Raw genomic sequence first — 11,396 nt, 5'->3', positions numbered from 1 at the left:
GGGACCATGTATCATATTAACATCTTCTTGAGTGCAAAAACCTTCACCCAATGTTCTTTGGCATTGTCTGGAGCTAAAACTTTTATATCCATAGGACATTTCAAATGAGCCTTATCTTCAGAAAAAAGCGGAAGGCAGCTGAGGGCAGATTATAAGCAAAGAGCTATACTGCTAGATGGCCCAAAACGCTTCAAAATGCATGGCGACCCCACCAGAATTCTTTAGAATAATTAAAATAGTGAAGCCTTGGACATACCAACGTCCAAGCAACTAAAATACGTAAAGATTTCGTTTGCATTTGTGCTAGGACCCAACAGTTTGATGCAGAAAGCAACCTATGAAAAGGTCATTTAAGTTTATAACCTTCTGTCACCACAAAATAATGCTCATGGCAACATATAAAGAAGATTACACGCAACCTGATTTTCCTGGGCAATTCCCCATGCGGAGGGCGAGTTTCATTGACAACAGATAAAACCTGAAAATTGAATCCACTGATGGGGTGTAGGAAATAGAAAACGAATATAACATGAAGCATCCGGCAAGCGCACTTAATCTGCATCCATTTCCTCTAATGCAGCTTTTGCAGCAGCCTTGGCTTCCTCCAGGAGATCATCTGGAACCTGTTGATAATTAAAGAAATCATTTTAGGTAGCTTCAAAAATCACAAACATCCACAATCCTTGTTTATTTCTAGACCCACCAAGACACGCATAAATTTTTTGGAAAACCTATCAGCTATAAGCAATGATAGCTAGACTCCGAAATGTGATTCCACGTATGACCACCGTGACATGATAATGTTCTACAGTAATAGAGCCTGACACAACCCTACTCATCTAGGTCGTACAACCAGGCTCTTAAAAAGCAACACATTGAAAAGGTGTGAAGTCCCATACACATTGGACGCCAAGCATTTTATAATCAGTTAAATCAAAGACCAGAGCCACTGGACAGTAAGGCTCTGTTTGGATGCTAAGGAGATGAAATAAGAAAAGCAAATCAACAAATAAAAAAAAAACAAAAAGGAAAAAGAGGAAAACAGAATTTTCTCTTGTTTGCTGAAATTGAGAATATTGCAAGGGAACTTGTACAGAAAGTTGATGGGAAACGGTTTGGCAATCTTGCAGCAATAGCCTTTGGTTATTTTCTCTCAAATTCACTAATTAAACAAGAAAAAAATTAAGGCCTCATTCAGAAAACATTAGCCCCTGATTTCCTCTCATATTCTCAATTTATTACCAGACAGCAGGGAAAAAAAAATCCTCTCTAACAAAATTTCCTCTCTTATTTTCTCAATAATCAAGCAAACTCTAAATACCATCGTGCCTCCGATGTGGGTGCAATTATAATACACAGGAAGTAAAAGATAAATCTAACAGGAGTTGCAATATGAAAATCTGTGTTCCTAGATGTGATCCACAAGCTAAAATGTCTATAACCAAAAATTATACGTTTTGGTTACTTCTTCCATATGCATCAAGTCATCTAAAAATCAAGATGGTATGTTTTGCCATCAAAATTATTTATTTGGGATGATTTGGCGCATATGTAAGAAAGATCCAAAACATATAAAATTTTGTATGTAGGCATGGTAAACCTTAGAGATCACAGGCAACAATTTTGTGTAACAGCAACATATGATAGAAGTGCCAAACAATGATGACATCAGGAAAATATTGGAACTTAAACTGGATTGCACCCCTCAGACCATGAGCAGGTATGCACATCAACGCAAGCATACATACATCAAAATGAACATGTGCTTATGAAAACAATATGACATTTAAAAGTTTGAGTTCAAGCTGGCTACGTAAATCAGGTTGGTGATAAGTACAAGAAGAGAATTGAGGGACTAAACTAGATAGAAAAGAATAATAAAGATCAAGGTAACAAATCAGCATGCACAATAGTAAAGATGTGAGTCTTCAGTTGTATCATTTATTTTGGAGAATGCTTGGAAATAAGTGATGGGGTACTAGGGAAAAAATTTGTTATTAATAACTAACAAGGAGAAATGTTTCTTCATATTTCAAAACAGGTATCGACAAAAAAAAATTGATATTCTTCTTAATATCACCTGGCTGTAAAATAGAAAATATAATTTGACAAACAACATAATCAATTCCAGAGCACTTCCTTCTGAGGAGCATATTTCAGAATTTTTTTTAGGATAATGCTGAGTCTAATGGTAACCTAGGAACAAACACTTAGAAATATACAAATATATGACAATAAAGAGAATTGAATAAAATCATTTGATTTTCTGCAATGCATACTGCACAAGGGCCTTTAGGGTTTAGATTTGCGAAGAGCTGGAAAAGTGGAGAGTAAGAACAACAAAAAGCCAATTGTGAGTCATGAGAAGGATTAGACCTGGTTAGCATTGGAAGAGGGCTCACCGTTGGTAGGAATTAATTTCAAGAAAAAATCTGTAAAACAAACCTTTTTAGGCATGTTTTGCTGGTGATGGATAAGGCAATCCAGCCACCAGCACCAGAAAGGTACCTATTGCATTCTTATGAAGCATATTATCAGAAAAAGAAAGAAAGAAGTGGCAATCACTAAAATGAGCATTTTTTGTGGTGAATGATGAAATCATTGCACTATCAATTATGGACCTCAACGTTTGGGGGTAAGACAACTTCTATCTAAATCATATTAAAACCAATGATAATGTAGAATATGGGCATTGCAACCTGTAAGTAAACCGAATTTCATCAAAAAGTTTATCTTTTTTTATTAAAACATTGCTCATGCATCTGATCCATTCAATGGTCAACATTGTTATAGTTACCTTCTGGTGTTGGCGATTAGACTCATCACAGACCCAGCTCATTTCCAACTCAAAGGCTTTGTCTTTTGCCTCGTCATGTACTGCATATATTCTGCATATCAACAAAGAAATGTAAACCATACAGTGAAAGAGTGCAAATCAAAGTTGCAGAAGTTGATGACCATATGTAGAAAAAGACTAAGCCTTCTTTTCTGAAGAATCAGGTGGAAACAGCTGTTTATATATTCTCCCTGCCAATTTTTTACTTATTCCAAAGTAAAGGAATAGGAATATCATTTTCTCGTTTTAAGTAACTGAATTTAATATATAGTTAAAAGGTCGAGATTAGTCTAAATCTTCAGAAGCATTCATCTTTTTCAAATGTGGCATTGAAACATCACCTTACAACATCACATTTAAATCTCAGTACCATAGGACCGGACACAACAAAACATGTAGCAGAGAGATGAAAGGTAACTGATGATTAGGCTAGGACAACAAACAAGGACTGAATCCAAAGTAAACAAAGATGTAAAACTAAGGAATGAATTATTTGTAATGGAGTAACTCATTTTATCCCTTAGCATAATAGATCGGCTATCTTCTGTGGTATCATGTATTTCTACATCCTATATTTGCAATGTTCGGTTAATTTCTCTTGATCAGGTGATGACAACATACTGTTTCCAACTCAAACCTCCAATCTGCCATCCTTATTACATCAATAAACCATAAAATTTAAAAGAATAAGTTTCTTGTTGCTTGAACCCCAGAAATCAGTAGGATTTTCTTTTTTCTTTTTTCTTTTTTTGTGGAGGGGGGGGGGTAATTTTAAAGATTGCGAGAAATATTATCCATCAGAGTGGAAGAGTCTGAAACTATGAACACTCGGAAGCTAATCAGCATAATATTTCCAGACTTTGCGGACCCCTATACTCATACCAGGTATCATCATTGGATAGATCAGATATATTTAATAACCAATGATGACATTTTCTAATTTGCAGGAAGAGATGAATTCAGCCTAAACTGAAACTACCTGCAACAACATGAACCACACTTGCAAATAAACCAGCTATATCTTTAATGGAGCATTGTTTTAGTGAGCCATGCAAAATTATTAAGTTTACAATATATTAGGCAGGGTAGCATATTATTTCCCTGTATCCTATAGTTTGAATTTTTCATCTCCCAATGGTTCCAAAAGAAACAACAATTGTCTCTCACAAATAAATATGGATCACAAAGATCAATTCCCACACACAAGTTATGCAATTTTAAAAAGCCAAGTTCTTTGGATCCCATAGTCGTATCTCTTAATGCCTGTTAATAAGTCTTCTATGTTGTTTGATCCCTGCTGAATATTTTGAATCCAAGCTCCCAATTTCGAAATTCCCTCAGTAGATTTTTCCATAAGATTCCTATTATTATAGCAACCATACTCAACAAAACCTATTTCCCCAATAAACCCTCTGCTTTACCTTCCATATAACACCATGAAACATTAGAAGAGTGCTCAGCTGTCAAGAAACTGCACAAGAAAAGAATACACAGGAGAAACTATGTTCCGCCATTTGGCTGTGAAGAGAAAATAGAAAGGTAAAAACAATAGGAAAATATTAGCTAATGTTTTCTTTTCTTCCACATGCCACATTCTCTGAGAAAAGCACAGCACTTTGGGATCTTTGAAAGACTTAAAACTAATGGAACAGATGATTGGGCTCTGACTTCCCAACTTCACTAGATTAACTAAACTTTTCAGACGACTCATTGCTGTCATTGCATCTACTGACACCACCACGACCACCACGACCGACCCATTCTTGCTGATACTGCAACCAACATCACCATGATTGCTGCCACACACCTCCAACACCATTCGCTGCTGCCCCTGCTACAGCAGGTATAACTACGTGAATACACTAATGGCCTGTTCAGATGACTGAGCAGGCTATTTGTCCGTCATCTCAGAATGGGTGTCAAGGAATGAAGAAAGAAAAGGGAGACAAGAGGCGGGAAAAGGCCAATGAAAGTGACAATCCCAAAACACTGACATTCCAGGCTATTAAAAATCATTTTGCAGATGGAGTCATATCCAAAAAGAATATTTAGTGGTAGACTTGGTGGTTTCCCCAATTCCTCCAGCTTCTCTCTTCTCACTTCTTTTTTTGGCCTTGTTATTTGGAAAGTCCCACAAATATGGGGACTATCATGCAGCTAGGAGGGTCAAGCATCCAAACAGGGCCTAGACGAGAACAAGCACCTCACAGTAACACAGCAAGAGAACACAATATTATGGGGTAATATACTGTCAGAACAAGACAATGGTATAATTGTAGAAGAACTTACATCTTGGCAACTTCAATAACCCCTTCCCTGCAAGTTAACTCAGACAACTTCAACTTCTCTATGTCTCTGTGTAACACCATCAATTAACTATGTCAATAACGGATATAAAGTCAATATGTCCATGTCATGATATAGATTTTTAACAGAAGAATAAAAACAGAGTTATTTTGAGCCACACAATAGAATTTGCATGACCTACATACTTAAGATATTGAGCATGAGCATTAAACAAATATGAATAGTCAACATGCATTCACGTGAGAGTAATATGAAAACAAGATGGTAAACATGCAACATCATGGGCTTAAAATCTGAATACTGAAATGATAAATACAAAACATGCACACAAGTGGTGTGTGCGAATGTAGGATGAGTCTGCATTTTACTTTCCTTCAAAGTTGATCGAGGAATGAAAAAATTTGCACCTTTATAAGATAGTTGCAATAAAGAAGCTTATAAATAGGTGAGCATTAACTCACGTTTTGGCAGCCTGTCTTCCCTTTCCGATTGCAGCACCAAAGTACCTCTGCACAAATTTTACTTATCAAGGATTATAAATTGCAAATAACTCAAACTCTAAAGTGAAACTTAAACAAAGCTAGATCTACTGCTTTCACAGATTTGCACATTCGCAGGCATGTGCGCACATACATGTGCACAACCACCCTATCCTCACTTATGGACTTCCATAGGCATATGCACTTCTAGATTATCACTATTATTAATGACCAAGGACAAATTACATGTAGTTATGACTTACAAAAGAAATATAGAAGTGGCACCAATTTTCTTGCATATTTTTTTCATACACCACAATGAGCACTTACATATGAGACTCCTGAGGGTTCAATCATGTACAGCTGCGGTCCATCTCTGTCATAACCTCCAAGAAGAACTCCACAACCAAAAGGCCTGCAATTTAAGGTTTGGACTTTGGACAAATAGAAGGAAATGTGCGCATCCATCTTATAACTTATATCCACCGAACAAGGTTACAAGTGAAAACACAAGTCAAATGTCCAACCTCAGCCACCAATAAAGTGTGCAAAGATGAACATAACCAGCAACACGTTCTGCAAGTTCTTTCACAGGTATGGGCTCGCCATAGACTCTACACAATATCACCATTAGAATATTATGTTAATTTTCCAATTCAAACAATGAAAACCAAAACCATTTGCTTCAGGTAACCATCCTTTGCATTTTCTTAATTATTATTTTATTTTTCCTAAAGAAACTCTTCATGGCACAGAGTTACATGGTGTTTAAATTGTAAACCTTTCATAACTGGTTGCTTCAGACTTAGCTCGTGTAATGATTTGCCTACCATCTGCTGCCAAGCCTGCCACAGCCTGCAATTAACAATGGAGAAAGTCAAAAATAAAATTAATTATGGGTAGCAGGATGGGAACAGTAAATAAAAGACATCCACAGCACTTTTGACAATAGATTTTTAATTAGTACAACAAAGGAGACTTTAAATGCAGTAAGGGATAGCATTATCAACATATCTTTCACCCTTTAGAGAACTGCATGTTCTTTCTTTGGCAGAATGCTATCTAAAAAGCATGGGGCAAGGATTGCAGGTTATGGTCATATTTTTCAAAAATAACCTTAAGATGGAAACCACATATGCAGACTAGCAAAAAGAATCAACACCTTAACTATGCTAGGAATCTTGTCTCCCAGTTCAAGCATCCATAGAAATGTGTAGATGCTCATAGCTACAGGACAATATCAAGCATCTTAATCATAATAATTCGCAGAAAGAGTAGGTATTAGGCCTGCTCTCTTAGCAAACCCTTCAAGAGCTCTTTTCACAGGATTTATAAAACGTGCTTGCAATATTGATAGCACTAAAACAAGTATAATTTATGAATATGTGATTGCATGCACAAGAAAATTGGAATCATATTCTGTCGTGGAAGAAGATTCAGGCATCATTACTAATTATCATTTATGATCTTATTGTATTCATAAAGCATTAATTTCTACTGTTTGTAAAGGGCATGAGTTACTTCATCAAATCTCCGAATATTTCTAATATTATTCGCATGCACAGCATATTGTTACAAGGATTTTCTGCACAAGGAGACATTTTAACATATCAGCAGATATTAGCAGGTCACTTTTGATGGATCGATAAATTTGAAAAATTGAGTAACCTCAACCATAAGAAAAAAGAAAATCTATGAATTTAATTTTCAATAAACTGTAATAGAGTATGTCATGATTGTAGTAGAAAACATCTTGAAAACCTGGCTCCAATAGTAGTTGATTGTATAACTTAACCAATACATGCAAACTAGTTTCATACTAAGAAGATGCGAATGAGAAAGATAAAGGCAATTCCCCTAGAATTTTTTTTTTAAAAAAAAGATAAATAGTCATCGGCAACAATGAGATATAAAATTCTCTACTAACAAAAGGAGCCTACCAATTCACATGATGAGATTATAGATGACTAGGATTTCAAGGGGTATGTCTAGCGCAGATTCAGAACAAAGTGACATGAAACGTGTGAGAAGGCTCCATATGGAAGAGCTATTCAATGTTTTTGAGAGACTCATAACTCGTAAGTTTCCAGTAATGAAAGCTTGCACAAAGTTTTATTTCTTCAAGATGAATTAGTTGCCTCTTTCTTTAATATGAATTTGTTGCAGACAAGATGGAACTTGAACTGAAGCTAACTATAAATGAGTTCATTTTTTCACACAATTATAAATGGCTTGAATATGGGCTGAAGGTTTTTTGGTCCAATCCAATGTAGAACTGACTTGAACCCAACCATAAATTCTATACCCTTTGCTGGTTGTGAGTTTTTATTCTTGTTCTAATGCTGAGAGAATTTGCCACCAAAGACTGAGTCCCTTCCCCGTGTCATTAGTTTTGGAGCTTCACTAATGAGATTTAACAGCGCTGCATGTTTTCATTAGCAGATGTTTTCACTTGTTTCCAATTGAAAGAATTAAAAAATAAGTAGCTGATGTATGTAGTGCATAATTCACTGCAGATCCAAACATTCCATTGTAGGACAAAAAATAGCAAAGCATAGAGAGGAGAAATGGGTTTGGTAGCTAAAATGAACTTCACAAGTTCGATTAAGTCACATAATGATGTTTTATTAATGAAATTGCTAATAAAACAATTAGATGGTCAGATGAAAACACGTTGATAAGGATCAATTGACAGATAATAGAGTTCTTAGACCATCTGAAACATCTGATTATAAACTGAGTTCAGAATTGAGTATGTGGATTTCATAATCATAACCATAGAGCCTTGTCCCAACAATTGATTGAATAGGGGAATGCATTACTAGTAAAAAAATCAAGCATGGGATTCTGGTCCATCTAAGAATCACCCAAATCTGCAATTATACTTAGTATTATGTAGTAAAGGGAAGAGTCAGCAGACTACGTGAATGAGGAAAAACTGGACATCTACATGGAATGCATGACAGTAAGATCAGCATTTGAGAAAACTACAAGTCAGGCTATAACTATTTATGGTCTACATTTTGCAAGGTAGTATGCCAAGGCACAGATCAGCTCACCTTGTTATAGGACAACAAACTGTTGCCTCTGTATCAAACACATCTCAAGCTGAATGGATCACACATGGTGCAGCATGGTCTTTGAGTAGCCACAGCTGCAATGCTTCATGGCTAAAATCGCATGTATAAGTACAGAGGCAATTGCATGTCATTCCACATCAAGACAACCTAATATATCCTCTTGCCTCATATTGCCATTGTTCTATTAATAAGTTTCCTAGGAGATTAAAAAAAAATCCATGAGACTTTAGAAGGCTATGAGTGCATTTCAAATCACAGTTTTGGGTTGTTATGGGATAGCAACTATGTATTTCCCCATGGGGGGGCAAATTCTTAGTTCAACCCTGAGAATGGGTGCTAATTCAGGTAATTCAGAATTTTGGATTGTCATGGGATGGCTACGTATCCATGTATATTTTCCTGCAACATGGAAATGCTTGGCTTCGTTTGTATCATACAGTTAGTAAGATCCTCGCACCTACCCAATTCATTTAGTACCACAAAACATATCTTTACTTTTACAAGCCCTATGGTCTATAAACACCAGAACCCTTCCAGTCCTGCTGAGCAAACTTATCGCCAGTTTAACACAGTTGCTCGTTATCAAGTAAACAGGTAAGTCCATTGATCATAGAAGCCACAACAGATTTAAATTTACAAGATTAAATCACCGATTGAAAGGGAGAATATCAATCTAAAGAGCAGCAAGAAATCGAGAAGCAAATTCCAAATCAAAACAAAAAGAACGTTTAAGATTCATGAGAAGTTACCATGCCGGAATGCCTATGAACGGAGTGGATCCTCCGATTCGACCCCGCTAACATCATCTTCGACGAAATCAGCTTCTCCACGCCCTAACACCCACCCAAATCAAAATCTTTAACTAACACAACAAAAACCCTAAAGATCTTGCACTCAGAAGTTACTAGATCACAGAGAAAAAAAAAATCAAGTCCATGGAATCATACCATAACAATCCCATCCTTACATTTGATCCCAATTACAGTCCTAGCAGACCCAAAAAACGACCAACTTGAGCGTCAGAAACCACCAAAACAACCCACAAAAAGAAAAAATGCAGGTAGAATCAAGAGTATCTATCAAAAAAAACAGCGAATACTTTCAAAGAAATTAAAAGATAGAAAAGAGATCGAACCCGCTGTTGTCGACGGCTTTGGCGGCATATTCGATCTGGAAGACTCTTCCGTCGGGGGAGAAAGTGGTCACTGAGAGATCGTAACCCGTGCCGATGCTGCTCATGTCCCTTTTTTTTTTCCTTTCTTCGAATCAAATCGAATTGAGATAGAGAGGGAAGGAGGGGGAGAGGGTTTTGGTTACGAACGCCAAGGAAGGACTGCTTTAAGCCTCAGGATGGGAAGAAGAGTAGGAAAAAGAAAGATAGCTTATGCACCCAAACCGGGTTTTAGCTGGACCGCTGGGGGTACAATGAGCATTAAGGCTCCAATTAAACCACTTAACCCGGTCAATGGCATACAGAGCCCGATTTCGAGTCACCCGGGTAAACTCTCGGGTACGCGCAAGTACACAAAACGGCCGTTTGGGCCTCTACGTCTATCTCTGCTTCGGTTCTAGTTTTGGTTCCTGCAAGAATCCCCCCAAATGCATGCACTTAAAAAATAAATATAATATTTTTAATTATTATATATTTTTAAAGAAAATAATGGAATCTCCAGGTTTTCTTTTTTTTTTGCGTTGTCACTCTTAAAAAGAGTAATTAGAATCCAAACATTTTTCTCTCATTTTTAAAAAGCCAGAATTTTGATTCGTTTGACTTTTTTAAAAAATAGAATTTATTTAAATATTTAGTTATATTATAAGAGAGATAGAAACCATATTTTTGGAAAAAATAATAAAAAATCAGAATAAAATATTTTCAAGTTCTAATATGCTGCCTTTGTGTATAGTATAGATATAGTTTTTGGTGTTGGTCCTCCATTGGTTTTTTTTTCTCTGTTTTTTCTTTCCTTTGATATTAAAAATTGTTGAAAAAACTTTTCTGAAAACATGCCACTTAAGCTTTTATATGTAATATTACGTTTGGGACCCAATACCATCTCACTCTCCATAGCTTCATTCAATTCAACCAATAGATCAATGTGTCTTTATAAAGAAGACGAAATCTTAACTATTCACTTTGTCAAACCTTGAATGGAGAACATGCTTCGCCATTTAGCATACAACATAGATGTTGGTGCGAAGTATTAGAGATGTGTTGGGAGAATTTTTCCACAAGCTTTCAAAGATTATCATCCGCACGCCAACAATCATAACTCATATAAAGATGATCATTCCAATCAAAATAATAATCATTATCATTGATATAACAGTGAGCCTGCATATACTGGAACAGATCCAATGCATAAAACAGAACAGTAGAAAAATAATTAAGATGTACAAAGACAACTGAGGAAAAACAATACAAATGATTGACAAATACTAGGAACGGCAAGAGTGCGTCGGAACTCTACTTTGAAGAGTGAATTCTAGTATTTTTTCTAAGATACATGCTGCAATAGTGAGTTTTATGACTGATATTATTTATGTATAAATTGTTCACACAATCTTGCTTAATGCACCATTGTTGACTATTTATTATAGTTGGTCAATCCATTAAAATTTTAGTGTTAACTCAGCACTAGGTTAAAATTATTCTGCATTAGATTCTCTTCGCAACCACTTATATGCATCATAACT

General features: G+C 36.0%; 1 protein-coding gene across 1 annotated transcript; it reads right to left on the bottom strand.

Annotated features, from left to right (window-relative positions):
• Positions 1 to 230: 230 nt before the first annotated feature.
• On the bottom strand, positions 231 to 10,035 carry LOC103705011 (proteasome subunit alpha type-3-like). Its single transcript, XM_008788575.4, has 10 exons — positions 9,838 to 10,035; positions 9,650 to 9,689; positions 9,452 to 9,535; positions 6,404 to 6,477; positions 6,150 to 6,236; positions 5,953 to 6,037; positions 5,605 to 5,651; positions 5,126 to 5,191; positions 2,798 to 2,888; positions 231 to 623 (listed from the first exon to the last, which is right to left on the bottom strand). Exons 1-10 carry the CDS (start codon positions 9,939 to 9,941, stop codon positions 552 to 554), a joined length of 750 nt encoding a protein of 249 aa, XP_008786797.2. The 5' UTR covers positions 9,942 to 10,035; the 3' UTR covers positions 231 to 551.
• Between the last annotated feature and the right edge of the window lie 1,361 nt (positions 10,036 to 11,396).

The sequence above is a fragment of the Phoenix dactylifera genome, chromosome 12 (assembly GCF_009389715.1).
Source record: "Phoenix dactylifera cultivar Barhee BC4 chromosome 12, palm_55x_up_171113_PBpolish2nd_filt_p, whole genome shotgun sequence".
Classification (NCBI taxonomy): domain Eukaryota; kingdom Viridiplantae; phylum Streptophyta; class Magnoliopsida; order Arecales; family Arecaceae; genus Phoenix; species Phoenix dactylifera.
Note: the sequence above shows the minus strand (reverse complement) of the source record. Positions and strands in the feature narration are given on the sequence as shown.